The sequence below is a fragment of the Nilaparvata lugens genome, chromosome 6 (assembly GCF_014356525.2).
Source record: "Nilaparvata lugens isolate BPH chromosome 6, ASM1435652v1, whole genome shotgun sequence".
NCBI classification, from domain to species: Eukaryota; Metazoa; Arthropoda; class Insecta; order Hemiptera; family Delphacidae; genus Nilaparvata; species Nilaparvata lugens.
In genome coordinates, this window is record NC_052509.1 from 49,530,154 (window position 1) to 49,555,984 (window position 25,831).

Here is a 25,831-nt window from a genome sequence, read left to right on the forward strand (position 1 = left end):
ATAGTAACTGCGTAAATTAACAAAAAGCCGCTGTATTGTATTATCATATTAATTATTTCAATTATTAAATCAATTTTATGATTCAAAGCAATAGTAAATATTTACTGAGAAAGCAGAAAGATAATGTTGTTTTGCCTGCACATGCGCAGAGAAGCAAGTATACTACAATTTAATCGACTAATGAGAGCTCTGATAGTTTGAACTGTCACAATTTACCAAGCTTCGACTGTAGGACAGGAACTTTGAGCTGGAACTGGTTTCTGGTACAGAATCTGTCAAAATTCTTCCCATGGGACGCGGAACTTTTTACCTGGCAAATTGTAAATCGGACAATTTACCACTTTCTATGTACTCAGAACGGGCCCACTGTCAAGCTAGAGCATACCAAGGAAATGTCAAGAATTTTATTTTGTTGACAGAGGAAGCAGCGTATTAGGTGAGAAACATGAATATTCGCATCTAGAGGCTGACAAGGATGGAGTCTTTTCAGTATTTTAAACCTAGAATAATATAGATAGTTGTTTTGTTTTCAATATATGGACAAAAGATAAATGTTATCTTTAAAGATAAGTTGTACCTCCACAAGATGCCATACACTATATAATAAGTGTCGACAACTGTCAATTATTACCGTTTTGGCCGAGTGAGAGTGTAACAACGGCACTGTATGAGTGACTACCAGTATCACATAGCTTCACGAAAAAGAACTACTAGAACTATCGGCTTGAATTAACATTGAAAATTGAAACATATACGTCCTATACCACGGGATATCGTCTTGTGCTATCTATTATCTCTGATATAACTATTTTTTATTCCATTTTTACAGCTTTTGGTCCGGTTGCACAAATGCCTGTTAAATTTCAATCATGATTGAATTCCACCAGAACCAATCATAGAAGGGTTCTCTGATTGGTTCTCGTGGCACGGTTAAAATGTTGATAGGCTTTTGTAAACCGAGTTCATCTGTTTTAAATTTGAACTCAATTCACAAAAATAATCAATACAATCCAGTAAATATGATGAATTATATTTACCTTATGAAAATTCAAAATGATAAGAATAGCTTCCAAATAATATGAATAGTAAAAAATGTATTCAAAAAATTCAACAGATTTTAAGAAAACCCGTCTGAAGAATTCCTGCCTGGCATCATCTCAAGAAATATGAATAATAAAAAAACGGAAAACATTAATTTTGAGGCATAATTAGTAGAGTCTCATAGGAAGTCTCATAATATCAGGCAGTTCCTGATACCCCTGAATAGTAAGTAGGGTAGTGGATGCCATTCAATCTATCCATCTATATTCCAAGTTGTCAGATTATAAAGTTTGATTTATTCCCAAAAATGACAACTCATCTTGAAAAATCATGGATTTCGGGGAAAATTTCTTCTTTGTTCCAGCTTATAGCATAGTGTTACACAGGGTCCACAATATCCTGAACAATAACGTGTTTCTGTTCTATCTTCAATATGTTAGACTACAGATCCACTTATCAGATTGAATTTTTTAGTTACAACATTTTTTTATTAACAACACAGAGATAATAATTTGAAACCTATACTATTGTCATTGAAGATTTATTTATACACATTATCACATGCATTGCCCACAAATGGGTTTGATCAACATGCAATGTTTTTGTTTTGGGTTTGATCAACATGTAATGTCGAATGTTTGTTCCAGCACAAAGATACTGTCCGATGCTAGAGAGTGGGGAAGGCAGTCGTATACTAATGTCAATGTACCTCGATCCAGATTTGGATCCCAGCGTGAAAGCAGTTTGTGAAAATATCATCCATCTTCTTAGGTGAGTTATCATTCATTATATGTACTCGTTGATCATATGTAGGGTTCAGTTACGTTCAATAACTAAACATTATTATAATGTAAAACATATATTATTTTACATAATGTTCCACATATAACAGGTTTTTATGTGTTTAAATCGATAATATTCCATCGTTTTGTTTTATGTATTATACAAGTGTGGTCCAAACGTCATTATCCATCTTAGGGCCGTTTGCACAGTCAAAGCTTAAACTAAATTCAATCAGTTGGTGGCTTAAACTCAAAATGAACCACATTATAACAAACGAGACTTGATATGGATTTAATCCAGTTTAAAATGAAATTTAGTTTAAACTGTCACTGTGAAAACAGCACTAAATGTAGTCACTAAAGATCTTACAAAGCTTTCATCCAAAGCCCAAATACCTGTATGATATTTATAGAACAGGATGTTTCCATATCTTTTGTACAAATAATATCAATCAATTCAATTCAATTGAAATAATATTACACTAGACAAAATGAAAGAATTACATACTACGTCTCATAGATTGGAAATTGATGCTAATGGTAGGCTTTTATTTTTCGTGCTTAATGAAGTATTAGATGGTGATTATGATCTGTTGGATAAAGATCAATTGGAGTGATGAGGCTAATTTTAAATTGTCAGGTTATTCAACAGATACACATGTGTCTACTTGTATACGGATATACATAGAACTGTTACAGAGAGGCTGAATGAAACTGGTGAGGTTTGCGGCGGTATCCAATGTTCTGGATTTATTGGGCCTTTGCTCTCTGATGTAACAGAGTAATTACAGATGAACACCTAGACGTTTAATAAAGAGTTATGTTTATTTGGATATTTACCATCAAGTAGTATATACATTTATGTAATCTAAGCTTTGTAATGGGTATAGTGACCTTTGGGCCACCTCTATGTATTCTTCCAGATTCAACATTGACAAAATATAAGGACTCCGCAAAATGATGATATATCAATCTCATACATTGTACTTATTATTATGTACCAGTGTTCAGCAACTTCCAATCAAGAAGTATGCTACCACGGGTCCATTAGGAATAACGGTGAATGAATCAATTTTAAACTCCCAGCTGCTCTTTCGTCACTTATTTTAATTATAACATTTAGGGCCGGTTTCCGAGCTCGGGATTTGATCAATTCGTAGACTTTAAACAGCTGGAGTCAGAAAATATGCTTTCCGAAACGGGGCGTAGTCGTAGTCATTGTTACAGTCACGTTTGAATTAAATTTCAAAAAACTAGAAAATTGAACACAAAATAAAATAAAGAGAGAATAGTGTAAAGTTTCAGCTGTTTTAAATTATTTAGGAATGTTTATTTTTTGTCAAGGAAAAACGTTTCCAATTATAGAAATGATAAAATAAAAACTGCGACTACTGTTATAAAAACTGCGACTACGCCCCGTTTTGGAAAGCTAATTTTCTGACTCCAGCTGTTTTAAAGTCTAGAACTTGGCTAAATCCCGAGCTCGGAAACCGGCCCTAAGTGACTGATACCACGAGAATCAATCAGAGAAGCTGAAGATGGTTAATCAGGGTTAGATTTTATACACTTGGACCCTGTTGCACAAAATCCTGTTGAATTTTAATTGCAATTAAATGTCATGAGAACCAATCAGAGAAGGCTTTGACAGTATATTTATCACGATTCAAATTTAACAGGATTTTGTGCAACCGGGCCTTGATGTAGGTAGATGTGGGTTAATGTAAGAACTGTGAATACTGTTCTGCTCAGTTGCAATACTGTTATATTTCGAATTAACATGCCGAATTTTTACGTTGAAGACTTGAAATTCTGAAAAATGATCAAAACCCTGAAAGATCACTTGGGGCCGTTTGCGAAATCTCAGCTCAAACTGGATTAGATCAATGCTAAGTTTCGTTTGTTATAATGTGATTCTTATTGAGATTAAACCACCAGCTGATGCAATTCAGTTTAAGTTTTGACTGTGCCAACGGCATTTTAAAGTACTTATGATAGATGCATATATGCTTGTTGAAAAACAAATTGGGGTTTACTTGATTTTTGCTTTTTGCAGAGCAAACGATAGCAGTTTCTGCGACGCACTAAAAGAAAAAGAACAACAAAAGATGGAGTCAGAGAGTAGCTGACAAAGTGACTGTGAACATTTCGTCTAGAAACAATCTAGAGAAATAATCTTGAATCGGCTGCTCTGCAATTTTACCTCTAAACTTTTCTCCTTCTCCTTGACCTAGATGCGATACCTGTTAGAATGCCTAGATAATAAGTATATATATACCTTTGTTAGCACTGTCCCCTGTCCCTCGCCATCCAGATATTATCGAATTCGCCATTTCCTCCTACCGTCACTTTATTTCAAGTTTTATGATATTTATAGTGAGATTCACTGCACTGCACTGTCAGCATTGATTGAATGGGAAGCATTGAGCATTTCTATAAGGAATGCTAACAGTTTGAAGTGAATTTCATTGTATATCAATGGGCTGAACGTTACGATGTGATTAAATATTCGATAAAATATGGTGGCGGTAGGAGAAACTTTATGTATTAGAAGGTGTTTTCGATTACTGAACCGTTTCTCAACATATACATTTTATGTATAGTACATCTTGAGGCTGATTGTCAGCATATTCGTTTTCGGAAAGAAATTTAATTTTGTCGTTTCCTAGTACAGTAATTCATAATATTCTTGAAACAAATTTTTAAAAAATTGTTTGAAAAACGAGATATCATAATTATTATTTAACATTAAAAGAAAACTTTACTCTCAGTTTTGAAGTAAAAATTCGAAATACAGATTATATAACAACTGCATAATCCTGTAATTTGGAGAATATCTTTTGTGTTTCGGAATTAGCACTTTGATTCAGGTGCAAAATAATAAATTGAACATTCTAGAACTATAATATCTTGTAGCAAAATCCTAGTCGTTTTACTTTCTCCAGTTAATTCAAAGAGTTCGGAGTTTAGTACCTATCGTTCCTCGTCGGAACGATATTAGGCTAGATTATTTTCCTATAATTCTATGTATGAGACTATTATAATATTCAATCTACATAATTCTGGATAACGTTCAACGCAATAACATCATTGTACAAAGAGGTTAACATTACACAGTGAACTCAATACTAGGTATTGTATACGTAGTATAGAGTTCGTTGACCCTACAGAACATATACCTATCTATCACCGTATGTTTAAATTAAACGTGCGCAAATCACTACCTTTTTAATTGAAAAAAATGAAAATGTTAATGATGAGATATGGTTTACGGTATTGGAAACACTTGATGTGTTGTGGGCCGTAACAATAAAATATTTATTTCCTATTTCGATATTAATGTATTAGATTAATTAGATTTTGTTATTGAATTGTTGTTTTATTTTATCTTGATAGATGTGTATTATTATCAATGTATGAAGAAACTAGGTGTACTATTAAAAATTGAATTCGTTTTATTATTAAACATGCTCGAGTGCAGAATTTGGAGAAAAATTAGTTTATTTGAAAATCATTGGCCTGGAACCAGAGCTGGAATCAACCATTCTTGTCAAAGTGATATTATTTTTTTTTAAGATTTTGATAAAATACTCATGAATACAGATCATAATATAAATAAATCGAGATATTTGAATAATAAGAAAAAATGAAGTACTCATTTTTATTTTAGGTATATATGTGTTAATAATCGGATTTAAATTTATTTAAAGTTATTTGTAAATAATGTTGTTTTAAATTGTGAATCGTACATGTATGTTTCCTAGCAGAATTGACTTCTTTTTTCACTTTTTTTAATTACACTTGAAGCTAAGCTGTTCAATTGATATGTTGACTACTAGTCTATTTATGATGAATGAGAATACAATAATATTATATACAAATTATCTTTTTTTGTTGGGGCTACTCTTAATAATTATCACGAAATAATATTGAAAAATAGTACACTTTTTACTTTCCTTGCCCTATTACCATAGGTAAGGAAAGTATTGCTTTCCGAAAAAAATTAAGGTACCCAAATTTCTGAATTTCTATACGTTTTAAGGTCCCCTGAGTCCAAAAAGTGGTTTTTGGGTATTGGTCTGTATGTGTGTGTGTGTGTGTGTGTGTATGAGTGTATGTGCGTCTGTGTACACGATATCTCATCTCCCAATTAACGGAATGACTTGAAATTTGGAAGTTAAGGTCCTTACACTATAAGGATCCGACATGAACAATTTCGATCAAATGCGATTCAAGATAGCGGCTAAAATGGCGAAAATGTTGTCAAAAACAGGGTTTTTCGGGATTTTCTCGAAAATGGCTCCAACGATTTTGATCAAATTCATACCTAAAATAGTCATTAATAAGCTATATCAACTGCCACAAGTCCTATATCTGTTAAAATTTCAGGAGCTCCGCCCCATCTATGCAAAGTTTGGTTTTAGATTTACAATTATCAGGTCTCAGATATAATTTAAACAAAAATTTTCAAGTGGAAACGATTGAGCATGGACATCTCTTCAATTAATGTCCAGTAACATTTTCTCGTAAAATTGAAAATAAGCTTGAAATTTGAGAAAATTTAATTATTCAATTGCAAACTGTTGGCAACTGTTTATTCTATTAAATCATTCACTATGAAGAGATAGCAGATCTCGTGTGTATCCAGCGTTATTGACCTGTCACCAGCTGGCTCAGATCTTTGACTCGAGATACGCGACTAGCGTCAGGTGATCAATTTTCATAACGGCAAGGAAAGTTGTGTGAGTGCGCCACACCAGATTTTTTCAAAAGTTTCTATTCACAACATATGTTTCAACATTGATGTCATATTCAAGTGAATCACTATTTATTCAATCACATGAAAATGACATCAATACTGTGATTAAAAAAATTAAAAGATATTTAAAATAAGGGTTTGATTTTACCCTAATAAGGGTTTGATTTTTGATTGTTTGATGCAATTGCTTCCTGTGTGATTTTTTGAATTACTGTAAACAGAAGAAAGATTTATCTGGATTATACCATCTTAAATTTCAGGGTTTTCGTAACACTTAGTGAAAAATCACAACTCATTACTATAAAAAGTTTAAAACTTATGGAGAAATGAATTTATCAGATCTCTTTCTCTCTTCGAAATTCAATGGATGGGACAGGAATAATTTTATCCGTCCGCCAGTTAGATTGGACGGGAATTGCAGTAAACTGAAAAATTGGGCTAACCAAGAACTTATGATGTCTTGATCATCCTCAGTGAATCACAAGTGAAACAAATTAATGTAACCAATAATTGGTGTAGAGAAACAAGTTTTAGACTATCTGGAAATATTTATCAAATCTTAAAATATTCTGTTATTTTATCATTGATTGAATTGTTTCAAACACTTGAGTAGTATGGTCATTCATAGGTCAATGGCGAGGTCATTCATGGATACATTCATTGGTGCTGATCAAAGAAGAGAGTTTTCTACCCATTAATTACAAAATTCTTATTCTAAAACTCCATTATTTCCAATAACAAAGCAACAATAACCATCTATTGAAAATTTGCGATTATGTTCAAAAAGGCATTCCAATCATTCTCATTTTTTGATAAGATGATATAGTTGGAAAAATCAAAATGAGGAGAGGTTGTGGAAAAATGTATCCTCTCAGATTCCCTCTAAACATGGATAAAATCACCATTTAAAAGTTATACCCAATTGAAAAATTCATTTTTTTCATAATAATTCAATACAATCAACAGTCTCTGAATGAAAATTGAAACAAGATGAAAAGATGTCTTAGAATTTATAAACTTGGACAATTTAACTTGGTCATAGAAGCTTGGTTATTGTATCTCGTTCATCTTCAACTTTTTTTCAATTCTAAATTCAACAGTATTTAATCAAATGAGTTTTGATTAGACAGATTAGTTTAGACTAGTAGTGAACAGTAGACCTCGCGCTCAGTAAGTTACATTGATCTGTTATGCAGTGGCGAGGCGTCCGGTCATCATTTGATGCGGCGATGAGTAGAGGAATTGGACTAAAAATATTAAGATAATCTCAACACTTGAATGTACATTTTTAGGCTTCAAACCCCGAAGTTATGTTTAAAAACTCCGAAACTTAAAAAAAAAACGATAAGAATATGATGAGTATGACGCTCAATATGAATATGAAGCGCAGGAGGCTTGCGGATCACTCCACTCCCCCTCCAGTCCTTGGCTAGAGCCCCCAGCCAACAGGTTTCAGACCATTTGAATAATGCTCGAAATACATCGCAACCGGCTGCGATGTATTTAGGCTTCGCTCGTTCTCGGCTACTGTCGGGGGTTTTCGGTAGCTGCGTTCTCCTCCTCCCCACGCCCCACCATCACTACAGCTTTAAAGGAAATTTGCGCATTTGAAATATTATTGTTTTAAAAGTGAGGTTAATCTTATTCGCGATGACCGCTGGAGTATTCCACGCCTCGCCACTGCGTGTTATGTTTTCTCAAAAAATAATAAATAATTTATCTAGAAAAAAATCCTTTCTGTCCTATCATACCGTGACGTGTCGTCCCGGAATGTGAGTGTGAGCGCTGTTATCAGGTCTGGCTGCAACTGTCTACAACGTTGATGGAAAGTGATACATTTTCAAGATGTTCGATGTTTTTGAACGGGTAGTATTATAGTTCACTAAACAGTTGATTTATGATGAATAATTCTAGTCTGATTTTTACTCTAATATTGGCGTATGAAGGAGGCTCCTTTTTCCTTTTATATTATCCTTGAAATGCAAAATCTCCAAAAACCTTGTATATACGTCGACGCGCAATTTAAAAAGGAACATACCTGTAAAATTTCATGAAAATCTATCACCGCGTTTCGCCGTAAATGCGCAACTTATAAACATTAAGAGAAATACCAAACCGTCGACTTGAATCTGAGACCTCACTTCGCTCGGTCAACAATCAATGTATCGGACAAAGAGTTCAGGAAGACGGTGAGAGGGTGGAGGTTAACTTGAGCTTCCATCAGATTCTTCCAGATGTGTATTGGCATTTGAACAAAGCTGAATCGTTATGATATCTTATAAGTGATAGAAAACATCCATGATAAACCCTTTGGCTGAGAGAAAGATAAACCCTGAAGGCGGTTTTAATATTTGAGTTTGAACTGTTGCTTGCGCTCTTTCAAGTTTTACTATGTGCTTATCCCTCTTCAAATTTTGGAATTACCCTACAGTTCCATCCCCAGAATCCTTGCTGCATCCGAAACAGGACACTCCAATCCCATCACTAATCAGGCATTCCCATTTTCACTTCCTCTGACAGAGAACTTTATGAGGTTGGTTTTACTTGGATTTATCTTTGAACCACCTGTTGATTTGTTGCATAGCCACCTTAGCCCTTTTCATGACTTCCTCGACTCCTACCTCTGTCTAGGATTGTAGCGTAATCGGCGTATAATACAACATTGTAGGGCAAATCATTGATGAATATTTAAAAAAGAATGGGTTCGAGCATCGAACCTGAGGTACCCTCTGCCTAACTCTTTGACATGCTGAAAAATCTGAGAACCCTCATAATTAGTCTTCACTGCCTGGTAGGATCTGAAAAATGTGCCTGAACAACCACCAAATCCATAGAAGTTCCGCTTATTCAAGAAGAGTTCACGTTCTACCATTTCGAAAACCCTGAACTAATCAGAGAAGAGTCCCACATCGACCCATCCAGAGCACCCAACTAATCAGATAAAACATCAAAAGTAGCGGAATTCGTTGACAAAACCTCTTCTAAAACCATTTTGCCTGTTAAATAAAATATTTTAACTTTTCAAGTAGCAGACAATCTTCTCAAATACCACCTTTTCGAAGATATTGGAGAAGACTGTTAACAGGGAAATAGGGCGATAATACTTAACATCTTTCTTACTTTCTCTTTTGTTAACGTACTGGTGATATTTTCAAAGTTTTTCGATTTGTATACTATCAAGTTATCAATTTAACAACTGACTTAAGAGAGACATACTAGTCGTTCTGTGAACAGTAGACCTCACGCAGTATTCTCATTCACAAGTACCTGTTTGAAACTTATGACCTTAGACCTTATGGAAATACAGCAATAGACTGGCTTCTCCACATAATATCTGTGTAATCACTTGTCAGCTGATTTATGATGAATAATTTATTCTGTAGTCTGATTTTTACTCTAATATTGGCGTATGAAGGAGGCTCCTTTTTCCTTTTATATTATCCTTGAAATGCAAAATCTCCAAAAACCTTGTATATACGTCGACGCGCAATTTAAAAAGGAACATACCTGTCAAATTTCATGAAAATCTATCACCGCGTTTCGCCGTAAATGCGCAACTTATAAACATTAAGAGAAATACCAAACCGTCGACTTGAATCTGAGACCTCACTTCGCTCGGTCAACAATCAATGTATCGGACAAACAGTTCATGAAGACGGTGAGAGGGTGGAGGTTAACTTGAGCTTCCATCAGATTTTTCCAGATGTGTATTGGCATTTGAACAAAGCTGAATCGTTATGATATCTTATAAGTGATAGAAAACATCCATGATAAACCCTTTGGCTGAGAGAAAGATAAACCCTGAAGGCGGTTTTAATATTTGAGTTTGAACTGTTGCTTGCGCTCTTTCAAGTTTTACTATGTGCTTATCCCTCTTCAAATTTTGGAATTACCCTACAGTTCCATCCCCAGAATCCTTGCTGCATCCGAAACAGGACACTCCAATCCCATCACTAATCAGGCATTCCCATTTTCACTTCCTCTGACAGAGAACTTTATGAGGTTGGTTTTACTTGGATTTATCTTTGAACCACCTGTTGATTTGTTGCATAGCCACCTTAGCCCTTTTCATGACTTCCTCGACTCCCACCTCTGTCTAGGATTGTAGCGTAATCGGCGTATAATACAACATTGTAGGGCAAATCATTGATGAATATTTAAAAAAGAATGGGTTCGAGCATCGAACCTGAGGTACCCTCTGCCTAACTCTTTGACATGCTGAAAAATCTGAGAACCCTCATAATTAGTCTTCACTGCCTGGTAGGATCTGAAAAATGTGCCTGAACAACCACCAAATCCATAGAAGTTCCGCTTATTCAAGAAGAGTTCACGTTCTACCATTTCGAAAACCCTGAACTAATCAGAGAAGAGTCCCACATCGACCCATCCAGAGCACCCAACTAATCAGATAAAACATCAAAAGTAGCGGAATTCGTTGACAAAACCTCTTCTAAAACCATTTTGCCTGTTAAATAAAATATTTTAACTTTTCAAGTAGCAGACAATCTTCTCAAATACCACCTTTTCGAAGATATTGGAGAAGACTGTTAACAGGGAAATAGGGCGATAATACTTAACATCTTTCTTACTTTCTCTTTTGTTAATTTAATGTAATATCATTTCAAGTTTATATTATTAATTTTCCAAACAAATAGAATTAATTCAAACATTAAATTTCCTTACCCACAATTCTTCAACATTTCAATCAATAAATATTTTTCCTTCAAATAAATAAAATTATAAGAAATAATATATATTTCAATCGAAAATTTATTATCTTAAATTTTTTCAAATTTTACAACCGCTGAAGTTAAAGAAATGTTCAATTCCCAACAAAATCTGTCATCATGAATTGCTGGACAATTCTGATCCAATTCAGTTTAACCAAATTTGATCTAGCTGCACTTCATAAACAGCATGCTTTGTAAATAAATACATTATTCCCCTAAAGCTTTTTACTTTGCGTTCGGAACAGGCTTCCCGATATTTCCAATCTGGAAAAAATACCGTGATAGAATATAGTCAATACATTATTTCCAGTTCATGCACTGTTCAGTATCCTTGACTATCAACAACTAATATCGGTTGAGAGTTATAGAGCTGGAAGCTGATCCAGTGGTCCCCTAGCTAAATTGCATTTCCAGGTATATTGCTGATTATTCTTTTACTGAGCAATAATTTCCTTCTCCTTGTTAGAATTACATACTTCATCGACAAACAGAACAATGCTCTCATCATTGTTCAACCTTTGTTCAGGGTTGACTGATAATGAAATATTTGAGCTTGCGTTTCTGTACCGAATAGGATCATTGGATTGTGAAACGCTTTTCACTAACAAATCATTACTTGCTTTGTTCAAATCAACACTTGAAGTTTCACTGCGCTTTTTGGAAATATCCAGTCGATCTTCACTGTGCGAAGTTACATTCGATGGATATTCTCGATTGATAGAAATTATCGTCTTTTCCAAACGATTATCAACATTATATGAATATGGATCAGAAGTACTTGCACTTTTTTTGTTTATAGAACTGTTGGAGATTTTAGAATTTTTCAAAGGCATGCTGATTATACGATGATTATTATCTGTATCTTCATTTGCTGTTGAATTTGAATTCTTGTTGGAATTCATTGTACTATCCATATCATGTTTATTGTTCAATTGAACATTTGAATAGTTTCTTCCCAAACTATTTAATCCGTGACTCTGTACAAGAGACGATAATTTTGAATTTCCCGTGTCATTGTTGGTGAAATTTGTCAATTCTTTATTACTGTGATTGCAATATAATTGCCCTCCTTTAATTGCATCAACTTGAAGCATATTAGTTGAATTAGAAAATTCAATACTGGTATTGTTATTAAGGTTTGTTGGCTTAGAATCTGTTTTCATTTCATCATCAAAATTATACCAATCATTGCCTCTCGATAGTTTCAAATTGTCATTCATTTCATTTTTTTGACTTTTGGAATGGCTTTGATTTGAATAAGAGGATGATTTCATATTATTTATATCATCGTATATTCCAGAATTTGTCAGCTTATCACTCTGATAGAAATGTGATACCGTCAAGTTCCCCTTTATTTCATCATCATGACATTCAATCAGTTTGTTATTGGTTCTATTGAAATTTGTAGGTTTTAATTGCATTTGAATATCGTCACGTCTTATATTTGACAATCCATCACTCTGGTTCGTTGAGGAAGGTTTAACCATATTTTCAATTTCATTTCGATGACTTTTCAAATTCATGAGTTCATTGCCCTTCTTGTAATAAGCTTCCGCATTTGATGAACCACAACTCCTACTTGAATTTATCAACCCAGTGTTTTCAATCCATGAGGTAGGTTTGAAATGTTCTTTGATTTCACTTTTACTACTGTTTAGAATATTTTTGCTCTGATTTAGAGATGAATAAGAACCATTTTCATAAGTGTAATTATTTTCCAATCCCACCATTGAATTCTTCTGTTCAAACATTGATTGTGTTGCAGATTTTTTCAGTTCATTATTGGGGCTTTCCATTTCGATCAAAGTGTTGGAGTTTTGTCTCAATTTGTTACCCTTGATCATTTCATAACTTCTATTAGATAAATGTGACATATTCCCTCGCATTTCATCTGCAAGTATATTAGGTAATTCTTTCGTATTGGATAATTGTGACAGATTTCCTTGCGTTTCACCTGCAAGTCCATTAATAGGTGATTCTTTCCTATTGTATAATTGTGTCAAATTTTCTTGTATTTGACCTGCAGATCTATTAATAGCCGATTCTTTCGCATTCACATTTAATGCGGGCTGGGAATCTACTTGATTTTCACCAACAGCTTCAGTACTACTTGTATTAGATAAATTAGAATGTTTCATATTCGCTTGCATTTCTCCATTATTTTCTCTGCTAGAATTATATGATTGATTTATGCTCACATTATCAGATGCCTGTTTTAAATTCCCTCTCATCTCATTATCAACAATTTCTTGACTTGAATTTGATGATTTCAAATGATTCTGAGCTGCATCTTGGTTACTCATCACCACATTGCTCTGATTTGTATTTAAATTCAATTCATTTGTGGATAGTGATTTCAAATTTGCATTAATTTCTGCATTATTGGCATCAGTCACATTTCCCTGTAGAATTAGAATATTATCATCCTGCAGCAAGGATCCGTCATCTTTCTTCACATGGATTGAACCGTTATAAAGGGAATCGAGGAATTTCTGCACAACCTTGTCCAAGTCGGCGATCTCCTCCACTTGTTCCTGTGGTACAGACAGCAGTTGTCCGTTATTAACAGCGGTTATATTCGGCACAACTTTGTCATTAAACGTCAAAAGTACTCCTTGATTCTTGTCTAAACTGTCAATTTCTTGGTTTAGATTTTCGTTGAGATTTTTCAAAGTTTTATCAGAAAATATCGAGGAGTTGATTGTTGAATCTTTTAGGCTGATATCAGAAAGAAGTGTTTCTCTTGATGAAGTTGAATTCGAGTTGACACTGCAGCTACCTTCTTTACCATCCGATTTCAAATTAGAATCCTCACCTTCAGCAGCAATTCTCATGCCTGTCATTGAATAATTGCTGTTATTGTTTGAAAAACTCTTGTCATCTGTTACACCAATCTTTTTCGCAATACTTTGTATATTCTCTTTCTCTATATCATTTCCATTAAAATTTGTTAGATTCTTATAATCTGTGTAATCTACATTTCTATCAAACCCTTGCAAGCTATGGCTAGAGTTTGAATCAAACTTGTTTTTTGTAACGCCAACTTTTTTCACCAAATTTTGAAAATCATGAAGAATTTCAGAACGCAGCGGAACCGCCTCAGTGGGTGCCAATCGTGAACCGTTATCGCTAGCATTTGTCGTACTGCCAATGTAAGTATTTTGGAAAATATTGATGTTGAAGTACTGAAGCGACATATCTGATTCGGTAGTCGACAACGAATGCGTATCCGTCCAATTGAATACATGCTCGGGAAATTTGAATTGATTACTTTTTCCACATCGGGCACTCGAATTTATCCCCCTCATTTCATTATTTAGATAATTATTGTGTGCTTTTTCATCACGTTTATGATCAAAATTTTTTGCTTCAAACGAATCAGTACCTCTATCAAATCCAGCTTCTGATGGTTTGTCAAATGCATTGAGTAGACTCTTGTTTTGGATAGCTTTGTTTCCTTCACTGAGTGTACTACTATTTTTCAAAGCAGCATTATAAAATGGTAACAATGTAGTAGTTATAATGTGTTCGTAATTTCCTCTTGTTTTACTGTTCATTATACGTGAATCGTGCCTGTTTATTATGGGCTTCAATTTATGACTATTGTCACCAGTGTTGGTTTTTTGAAGTTTTAGATCAGTATTTTCTGCAGACGTGTTGTAAAGCCTCAATAGTCTCTCAGTGGTTACAATCAACCTATTCTTACGATTATTATAATCTTCATCGCTTTTTGTTAAGTTTGTAGAGAAATGAACACTACTGTTCTGAACAAAAGAAGCAATTTTTGTGGGACTTTGTTGTTGCAAGTTGGTTGAGGTGCTCTGATAGAGGGCGCTCAGTAACAAACGACATGCCTTTACAAGATCCGCTCCAAGAACTGAGTTTTTTGGCTGAAGGCTCTGCAGTAAATCCAGTCTACGCCAGTCATCCTCTAGGGAGCCGAATGGTTTTGATTCCCGGTCTTCTGTCATATTTTCACATGCGCAATTTTTCAGTTGAAGTACAACTGAAATGTTAAAAGTGAGTAGCTTGTCAGTTTGCTCAGCAAAAAGGTTTAAATTCAATGAATAAAATAAAATTTTTGATTATCATAAGCAGTATATCATACCCTATTTAATAAGTAGGCCTAATGAAAATCTTGAATAGACAAAAGTCTATATATTGAGCATTTGGTCAAACGCTAATATTTATGCCAAGTTGAACAATTATAGTTTCATATTGAAAAGATGGTTGTTGCTCCTTTCACAGAAACAGAAATTCTCGAAATTATTGATTCCCTGAAGAGTAAGAGGGCAACTGGTCTTGATGAGATCTCAACTGTTGTTATAAAAAGTTGTAAAAAGTATTTAATTGCTCCATTATCAGTATTGGTGAATAAGTCCTTGGAGTGTGGTGTATTTCCTCAGAAATTGAAAGAGTCGAAGATTGTACCAATCCACAAGAGTGGCGAAGAAAATCTGGCAAATAATTTTCGACCAATCACTATAGGGAATGCACTGGGTAAAATCTATGAAAAAGCAATGTTAATTCGTTTTGTGGAGCATTTGTTTCAAAATGGAATTTTATCATCCGAGCAACATGGATTTCAGAAGGATAAATCAACCAGGTCAGCCATTGCGTCTCTTGTGGAGAATGTAATAGATAGAATGGATAATGGTGAAAGGGCAGTGGGAGTTTTTCTCGATATGAGCAAAGCATTCGATTGTGTGGACGACACTATCTTGTTGAAAAAGTTGGAATATGTGGGAGTTACTGATGTGGAGCTTGAGTGGTTCAAATCCTATCTTGTGGGTAGAAGTCAGTGTGTGGAGATGGACTAGAGAGGAAAATGGGCAAAAAATTGAATACAGATCAAATAATCTTAGAATAAAAACAGGTGTACCACAGGGTTCGATCCTCGGACCATTATTATTAATTTTATATGTTAACGATTTACCACAAATAATAACAAGTAGTAAGGTTTTGATGTATGCTGACGACACATCCTACATTTGTAGTGCAAAGGATGCAGAAAAATTATAATTAGATACTTTTGTCAATGTACATGCCATAGCCCAATTCCTCAGTCAACATATCCTCAAAGTGAAAGAAACTAAAACGCAGTTCTTGCAGTTCAAACATAGAAATAATTATAGAGATCTTGAAGAGATAAACGTTCAAATAAATGGAGTGAATGTTGAACAACCTCTGTCTGTGAAATTTCTAGGTGTCTTGCTGGACCAGAACTTGTCTTGGGATAACTATATTGATCATTTGTGCTGTAAAATATCATCTGGAGTGTTTGCACTCAGGCAGATTTCAAGATTAAGTACTGGTAACACTATCTTAACATATACAGTATATCATGCCCTCATAATGTCCCATATTCGGTATGCAATATTGGTTTGGGGGGGCTCCAGTCTCAAAAATTTAGATAGAATCTTTAGAATGCAAAAGAGAGCTGTGAGAGCGATTGAAGGTCATTAGCCATTAGAGTCCTGCAGAGAGTATTTCAAAGATCTAGGACTACTAACTGTGCCTGTACTGTACATTTTCGAAGTGATCATGTATATAAGAGAAAATTTATAAGAAACTGTGACATACATAATTATGACACCAGAAATAAGAGTAAATTTTCTGCACAATACCACAGGACAGCTCAGTATGAAAATAAGCCTTCTTATATGGGTATGAAATTCATGAGTAAACTGCCGTCAGCTTTGAGAGAAAATGAGAATAAAGATATTTTCAAAAAGCTATTGAGAAAATATTTAGCAAACGGGGTTTACTACAGTATTCAAAAATTTATGGATGGAGAATGAGGCTTTTGGGAGGATTAAATTGCAATGTACATTGTGGAATGTGATGTATATAATATATGTTTATATGTATTCCTTTATTTTTTTGACAAATAGTCCTTGACGATTTCCTATACTCTTTAAAGAGTCTCCAGGGAGAAAATTCAATTAAATCAAATCAAATATTTCTATTTGAATTTAATGGTTATAATTTTGATTTTTTTTGGAAATCTAATTTCTTGAATAAATTTTAGTCTTATAATTAAGACTGTGCAAAGGCTAAAAAAAACTTTCTATTGAACATTTTTCAAAGTTTTTCGATTTATATACTATCAATCTATTAAAACGAAAAAGTTTTCTTAGGAAAACATTTTTTCTCCGATCATTTTGACTCAAAACTTTTTGAGTCAAGAGCGCATAAGTTTACATTTTTGGGCAGGTCATTTCAACCCAACTAAAAGTTATTTTTGGTAAATTGGATAACTTCTTAAACATTTATATTTTTAAACATTTTTTTTATTTAATCAATAAAATATAATGAAAAATTTATCATCAAAAATTCATGGATTTTTTTCTTATTGAATTTGAAATGACCTGTTCCAAAAATTTCAACTTTATGCACTCATATCTCAAAAAGGAATGATCGGAGAAATCCTTTTTTCCTGAGTAAACTTTTTTATTTTAATAGCTTGATTTTATACAAATCAAAATACTTTTAAAAATGTTACCAGTAGAAAGTTTTTTTTTAGCTTTTGCTTTGCACAGCCTTAAAAGTTGATTCCTAGTTTTAAGGTTGGCTCAGTTTTGGAAAATAGCCATTTACAATGTTTATATTATTATCTTTTCTTTTTATACAAAGTGTAACCGGCTGTTAAGTATAATTTTGGTTATGGTTAATATGAAAAAATAGTTGAAATAATGAATAGGCCTACATTATAATACTCTCTACATTCTATAGATAAAATCTACGAAACAAAGCCAGAATAGTCCTTACCTAAATAAAGTAAAATTTTGAAAACTATACTGTCTTTAGCCCTCTGCATTGATAGGCGTTTAAAGTTTCGCCTTTACTTTGGTAAAATTAAAATTTAATATTAATTCACAAAAAAGTGAAACTCATTTTGTATTCCACTGTCTATATCATAGCAACTATGTTTACAAGTTGAATCATCAGCTGGAACTTGTTAGTTCTACCACAGTAAATTTTTAATCAAAGATAAACATAGGCTTTGCATGTTTACATTAAAAAATAGAAAATTAAGTCAAAATTGAATTGAAATTTTTAAGTAAGTTGAGTGAAATCTTTTAAGGCCCGCTCAAACATCAACAGACGGAAGTATGCAGGTAGACGGATAAAAACCTTTCCACAGGTTATGGATAAACGTCTCTCTGCCTGCGTAGGTCTGCATGCAGACGTTTGTATGCGTCTGTCTGTTGAATTGTGTATTGACTTTAGCCAAAAAAGTGTGTACACGGATGGTGGCGATTTCTTTACAAGCCAATTCAAATTTTTAATAGGCACACTGGCGCACAATATTAGGCATTCGTTTCTTTCCTAATTGATGAATTTTAAAATTAATTTGTTGTTTCATAATATTTTGATTCACAAAACAGCATAATTAACTTATAAATAATAAATTCTGAAGGAAAAAGAGAGAGCCAAGCCACTTCTCTGATTATCATTTAAATTTTTATTTTACAGTATTTACATATCTTAATAAATTTTACAGTATATCCTATAAACAATGTAAAAAAATTCAAATTTGAATTGAACATTTTAAAATTTTGCATTTCTATATGTATTAATTATTTCTTATTTAAAACCTTTTTGAAACATTCCTGTCTTTAGTTATTTTAATAATATTTGTCTCATATGTTGGATTCAACATAGAAAATATACATTTACCTACATATCTCTTAAGTTTCAACAATCATTGATCAGCTAACAAACTTTGGAACTGGGGATTCTTCTTCATACAATCTTGCAGAAACTCGCAAGTTAGAATGAGCTTCATTTCATTTTTGACACAGTATTCAAATACATCCTAGAACAAAGAATACATGAAAATTTAACAATGTTAATTTAAGAGAGGAACTAAATGAAACGATTAAGACGATTTTAGAGACATCAACGGATCATTTCTCGATTTTTCTACAAATTTGGAATAAAGTTGTTAGATAGCTAATGCCTAGCTCTTGGTGCAGCTACTACTACATTAGGTTTTTAAAATCACTACTCAAATAACATTATCCAATAAATAACCCACACACAAGTCTCTTCAGTAAACATAATCGCTAGCTTAAAATGTGCCATACTTTATTGGATTTTAATAATAGATTTTTACAATAATGTTTGAATTTCAGAATGATAACCGTTATCTTTGATTTACAGTCAACATAAATTTGAAATTAGACTGTTTTAACCTTTCAACCATTATAATACGTCATTGTAACATCTTATTGAGTAATAAGTGGGAACAGTTCTACCGAACTTCGTGTTGAAGCCATTTAAATAAAGTTTTCCAGTAGATGGGAAAATCAAGAAACGTATTTGCTTTACATGTCTAGTTTTATATAGCTTATGTGCGAGTGTTTTAAAATAAAAAATTGAGATATACCTTTGCAACAAGTTTTCCAATGCCTTGGCCTTGATATATTTGAGGTACTTCGGTATGTGTCAGTACCAGAGTTTTGTCATCTTCGTAACCGTTTTTGTCTTCCAATTTATTGTACAGAATAACAGCAAATTCTGTAAAAATGATTGCAAATCAAAATTAGATGAAACAATTCACAAAAATGGAAACAAACAATTTAATTATGGGGATAGAGTTGAATCTTCATTTTAAATTCTCATAGACGATTCTAGACCCTGTTGAGGTCCTCTTGGATTTCAATTTGTTTGGGATTGCGGGATTTATGGATAATTGATTAGTTGAACTAGCATAGGAAGTTCCTAGTTACGACTTGAGGCTTGAGTTGTTGTCCGTTTGTGGGTAAGTTCGACGATAACTTTGGGATGCTTACATTAATCAACTTTTTTCATATCAACACATATTCTTTGCATATAAGATCGTGATTGTTGGACAATAATAGTGAACAACGCCTTTATACGTCAAGAAAAGATGAGTAGCCAATATTATTATATATCATGTAGGTATATGCCTATGAATCAATGAACTCGATTTAACGAGAGGAAAAAATCATTGGAAAAAATTCGTATTGAATTCTACCTAATAGCAAGCTAAAATTGAATGAGACCAAGACTCATGGATTGTCTGTACTCTGAGTAGAACAGAGATTCTTGATGCTGAACCTGTCCCTTACTCTGTTTTTGACTACTTAGTATTGAACGCCTACTGATGTTGTGCCATGCAGTATTTGCCAGCCACATACAGTATGGTATCTTGATATGGGGACATTCGACGCATGTGAAGGACATACTCCTGCTCCAGAAAAAGGCACTTCGTGTAATGACGTTTAGCGAGTATGATGCACACTGCCAGCCCATATACCAACACGTTGGGCATTCATACAGCAGTTCATGGCAAGTACATATTATCATCGCTCCTATACGTCAGGAAAAACATCTGCACATTTTCTAGAAGGGAGGTAGTGAAGGTAGTTTGAATGGAACTCGTGGAGGGGCGGGGTTGACTTGGATGTGCCGCGCTGTGATCACCTGTCAAGAGTGAAGGACAGTTGTCCAGTTTTGGCGGCGCGAATGTTTAACTGCCTGTCAAACTCTGTTAGGGCACGCCCAGTCAATGTGATCGGAAGCTCATTATCAAGTGGCTCATTAGAAGGAGCTTTTATCGGTTAGAGGATTTTTTCGATGAAAACTTTGCTGGACTGTGACGCTGCCTACAGTTTATGTGCCATGTTTTAAAATTATTTGTCACGATCTATCCAGGAAGACCTGGCCCTGATCACGACTTTGGATAATTCGATTCCAACCAGACAGTTCTTTAGAACAGCTAACAGAATAACAGCAGCATTTTCGGCGAGTTCTGCAGCCGGGGGAAATATCTACATATCTACAATTGTTTTGACAAGAATAAGATTTTTCTCTTCGAGAAAACCTAGTTTATGAAGTAGGAGACAAGTTTACAGTTTTCTTTGAGCATTTGTCTACACTCACACTAACAATACTCGAATCGAATCGTACGACTTCAGTCTCTCTTACCTCACGACTGGATTTGATTTGGTCATTATCACTACTCCAGTTGACAGTTCTAATCATTAAGCTCATTTGAAATTGTAATCATAAGATAATTTTTATCAAACATTTTTATGATCTTCAAGTTGATAATTTTTAACAATCATAGTAGCTTTAAAATGGAAAATTACACTACCGTATTATTCCAACAAATTTAATGATTGAATGTATTTTTTATACTCGTTTATATTCTCGCTATTCCACTTCAAATACTGACTATTTAAGATAAACGATTCTCAAGTAAGAAACAACAAGCAGAATCACCGAACAACTGTGTCTCGCATTCTTTGATACAGGAATTGCCTAGTATGAAGCATAGTTTCCACTCTGGCAAATTGAAATATCATAATAAGAGGGTGAGTTCTACAATTTCTCGCATATTTTTCTTCATTTCGACGCAAACTGTATGAAAGTTGGTGCAATGGCAACTTATACGTATATGTATGACTGATTGGTTTGCAAGGGCATTTTTCCAAGTGTATTGAAAAACATTAAGGTATTACTTGTACATAAAAAAGGCGATAAAAAAACTTCTGACCATCAATTATTGTACCTGTGATATCCAAAGTATTCAAGGCCATAATGCAAGACCAGATATCAAGTCATTTTGAAAGCTTTGGTATGTTTACTGAAAAACAATTGGCTTCAGGCCATGTAATGAAGTTACAAGACTAGTAAATAGTGTTGTTGATTATTTGGATAAGGATCTTTCTGTTAGCTTTAGGTCATATGCTGGTATGTCTTACGATACGGTACTGGATAACATACTTGGTAGCAAACTTTCTTATTATGGCTGCAATTCTGAATGAATCGATCTCGTTATGTCATATTTAAAAGACCGCAACCAGATTGTTTACAGAGATTGTCAGTTCTCTAAGGGCAGGAAGGATCGGTATAGGGTCACTCAACGCTCCATACTTGGAACAATACTCATTAATAGCCTACATTTTAATGACATAATTTGTAACATAGAAGGTAGCCTACTCATAAAGCAGGATTACTTTTTGCTGATGATTTTAATCTCAAAGTTAGTTGTAAATCCAAAACAGGAGTACAAAATTTTCTAGATGATAGCTCTGTACTCCTTGATGATTCATGTGAATAATGAAATCTCTCATTGAACCTAGAAAAAACTCTAATATTATGTCCACTTACAATAGATATTCAATCACCTATTCAGAAATAGGAATAATATCAGAGCTCAAAAGCTCAGGATCACTACTTTGCAAAAAATCTTGTGTATACATCTGTCTTTAAGTATACATCACTTGTGTATACTTGACAATTCTTTACTACTAGGAATCAAATCATTGTCTCTTGCATTCTTCAGAAGAAAATTGAAAACTACTGAAAGCCTAAATTTTATATAGCATACAAGAATTTTATGTGATTGACTAGACCAAATATTTGCAGACTAGTACTATTATGTATTATCTAGTACCTATTATTGACGTTTGTAAATGCATTGTTAACAATGTCTTTAATAATGAAGATTCTTATTCGTATTGAATGTTAGAACAACAATCTACGAGAGCACAACAAAGTTTTTAGGTTATAAAAATGACGTCAAGTGGGTTCACTGCCTTCACAATACCCCAAAACGACGGTTTCGGAATCTTTGGTCAGTTTGTGCTGGTGAAATCCGTCAGCATTCAAAACTTCTGTTCAGCCAGGAACCACAGTTTCGAAACCGGCGGTTTCAGAAACTTTGGTGAAATTGGGCCTGAATGTATTTTTTATACTCGTTTATATTCTCGCTATTCCACTTCAAATACTGACTATTTAAGATAAACGATTCTCAAGTAAGAAACAACAAGCAGAATCACCGAACAACTGTGTCTCGCATTCTTTGATACAGGAATTGCCTAGTATGAAGCATACTTTCCACTCTGGCAAATTGAAATATCATAATAAGAGGGTGAGTTCTACAATTTCTCGCATATTTTTCTTCATTTCGACGCAAACTGTATGAAAGTTGGTGCAATGGCAACGTAGACGCTAACTTGACTCTTTAATTTCGTTCCTCAGAACATATTGGTTGGTGAACTGGAGAGATATGGCCAAGGTGGTATGGTCCTGAGAACTGAGGTCAGTGACATCCTGCCTGGAGTAGAAAACAGGTAGTCCAACTGATAGGTGCTAGCTGAAGACTGAAAGGTGCGGGTCTTGGAGTTCCACAGGGCTTAGTTTTGTGGCCATTGTTGTTCATATTGTTTATGAATGAGTTTTCAAGCAGTCAGGGATGAGTGCTCTTCGCGGATGACACCACCTTGATTTCCAGAGGTGTCACTGTGGAACAGGCAACGGAAGATTTCAAAGATTTTTGAAATTATATTTCTGAAAAGACTTTCAATCTTTATTGCGAGAAACAATATGTTTACTTCTCAACAGTTTGGACTTAGAAAAGACCGGTCAACATCAGATGCAGTCTTTGAACTAATGATCAACATTTACGACAATTTAAATACTAAGGGAGAATCAATGTGCGTATTTTACGTCATGACAAAGGCCTATGATCTTATCCCTCATAAGAAGTTGATAAGAAAGCTGCTGACTCTGGGCGTAGAAGGTATGGCATTAAAGTGGATTACAACTTATCTATCGAACAGAAAACAGGCGGTTTGTGTGAGGCATACTAGTATGGATGGCTTGACTAAACAATATATTTCCAAAACCTTGGATATTTCAAGTGCAGGAGTCCCTCAAGGTTCGAATTTAGGGCCAGTGCTATTTCTTCTCTATGTAAATGACCTACCAGAATCAATTTACGGAAGGAAGGATATGGATGTTTGCTGATGATGTAAGCCACCTGATCCAGGATCAAACTGATGAGCAGCTTAGAAATAGAATGTAAAGAGGGTTGCAACAAATGCAGGAATGGTGCGCAAGTAAACAATTATTACTAAATAGGCAAAACAAATAAAGTTCAGATCTACAATCGAGGTAAACCTGACCACTCACCACTGCTTAAACTGGACGGCGGTAGTATTCTAGAAGATGAATCCACAAAATACATAGGAATCACAATAAATAGTAACCTTCGATGGCATCAGCATATTGAAAATATATAATTTAAGTTGACTTCAATTTGCTATATGATTCGTAGACTCTTGCCTATTGTAGACAATGACATCTTTATGAAGGTTTACTACGGATGCTTCAGCAGTATTATAAGCTACGGCATAACAGTATGGGGTGGAAGCACACTGGCCAAAAGAATTTTTCTATTACAACAATTTGTAGAGCACCATTCCTAGCACATTGTAAACCGCTATTCCAACAATGAAATATATTGACTTTGCCAGCAATGTTCATTCTGGAATCGGCCATGATGGTGAAGAGGAAGCCTGAATTGTTTGTGAGGAATGAAGAAATCCATCAGCATAACACTCGCCAAACACGGATGATCCACGAGGAGCAGGTGACATCAACCCTAGCCAGAAATGGGGCTAAATTCCTAAGCTTAAAAATATACAACAAGGTTCCGGCAAGCATTAGAAGCATAGAGATAGATGACAATTATTCAAGAGATATCTGTTAGTCAATCCATACTACTCTGTAGGGTATCTACAGAGTGAAGACCACGACGCAGCAGCGTTTCCATTGGGATAACTACAGGTATCAAGTAAGTAAGAAGAGTCATTCGCCCAACAGAGGTTGTTCAATACGTAATGAAAACGAGGCTTTAGTAACATTATTTGGAACAAAAGTTGTGTCGTTGAGAACCTTAGTATTGTACGAGTTACGCTAGTATGAGTAAGTTTATAGCCTTTGATATTGAGAACACTGTACATTTGGAGCGGTTACCGGTATGCTGTTGTCAAAAGAAACCAATAGCCTAACCCTTTTTTACTACATTATGACATGAATTAAATAATATTGAATTCAAATATATGAGACCAAATTTGAAAAATCGATCAATTTAATCGCTAATTAGTTTTAATGATGGATTAATCAAACCATTTAGGTACTAGGATTTTAGAGGATGTCAATTTTTTGGCCAACATAAAACTTAAGTACAATAGAGTATACTGCAATAATTTGGTCGTTTTAGTGGAGAAATAATATATTAAAAATTGACATACCATTGTTGATGGGCAACATAAATGTACCAGTACTTTTATCGTTTATCAGTTCACCAATTTCTTTTATTTCTGAAGATATGGGCCCTAATTTACTTGCATCCATAATTCCTGCTTGAACAGCAATATTTTTAAAATATTGTCTAGCAAAGCTGAATACTTTACTCATAGTATTCTATATTTACTAAAAGCTAGAATGCACTAGAAGTCGTAATAACATAAATTAATCATAATACATACAATTTAATAACTTCTACAAAGTAAAGTAAACAATTTTTAGGTTATGTGACGAACTTCAAGAAAACAACAAAATCGATCATCGTCTAGTTGATGTCGATCTCATCAATATCGAAACATACCGGAACCCGGAACTGGACGGAATGTAATACAACAATTTTCATACATTTATCTTTTCACTTCACTTATTGATTGAATATAAAATTTATT

At 34.1% G+C, this 25,831-nt stretch overlaps 2 protein-coding genes across 3 annotated transcripts in view; one reads left to right on the forward strand and one right to left on the reverse strand.

Moving 5' to 3' along the window:
* The window catches only part of LOC111050480 (protein zyg-11 homolog B), a 37,352-nt gene extending 32,831 nt beyond the window's left edge, over positions 1-4,521 (forward strand). For both annotated transcript variants that reach the window (XM_039431046.1, XM_039431045.1), the window contains exons 12-13: positions 1,689-1,812; positions 3,877-4,521. In XM_039431046.1, coding sequence (XP_039286980.1) covers positions 1,689-1,812; positions 3,877-3,949 — 197 coding nt within the window. In that variant the 3' untranslated portion in view covers positions 3,950-4,521. The remainder of the gene's footprint in view (positions 1-1,688; positions 1,813-3,876) is intronic.
* A 6,810-nt stretch (positions 4,522-11,331) lies between these two features.
* Positions 11,332-25,704, reverse strand: LOC111050478 (putative uncharacterized protein DDB_G0282133). Its single transcript, XM_022336813.2, has 4 exons — positions 25,388-25,704; positions 19,705-19,835; positions 18,081-19,131; positions 11,332-15,315 (listed from the first exon to the last, which is right to left on the reverse strand). Exons 3-4 carry the CDS (start codon positions 18,127-18,129, stop codon positions 11,744-11,746), a joined length of 3,621 nt encoding a protein of 1,206 aa, XP_022192505.2. The 5' UTR covers positions 18,130-19,131; positions 19,705-19,835; positions 25,388-25,704; the 3' UTR covers positions 11,332-11,743.
* Positions 25,705-25,831: the final 127 nt, after the last annotated feature.

Bases quoted from the DNA above. Each gene is read 5' to 3' on its own strand.
- LOC111050478 (XM_022336813.2), bottom strand. From the start codon at position 18,129: ATGCAGAGGGCTAAAGACAGTATAGTTTTCAAAATTTTACTTTATTTA. The intron at 15,316-18,080 runs GTAAGGACTATT...TTAACATTTCAG, and splicing joins CAAAATTTTACTTTATTTAG to TTGTACTTCAACTGAAAAAT.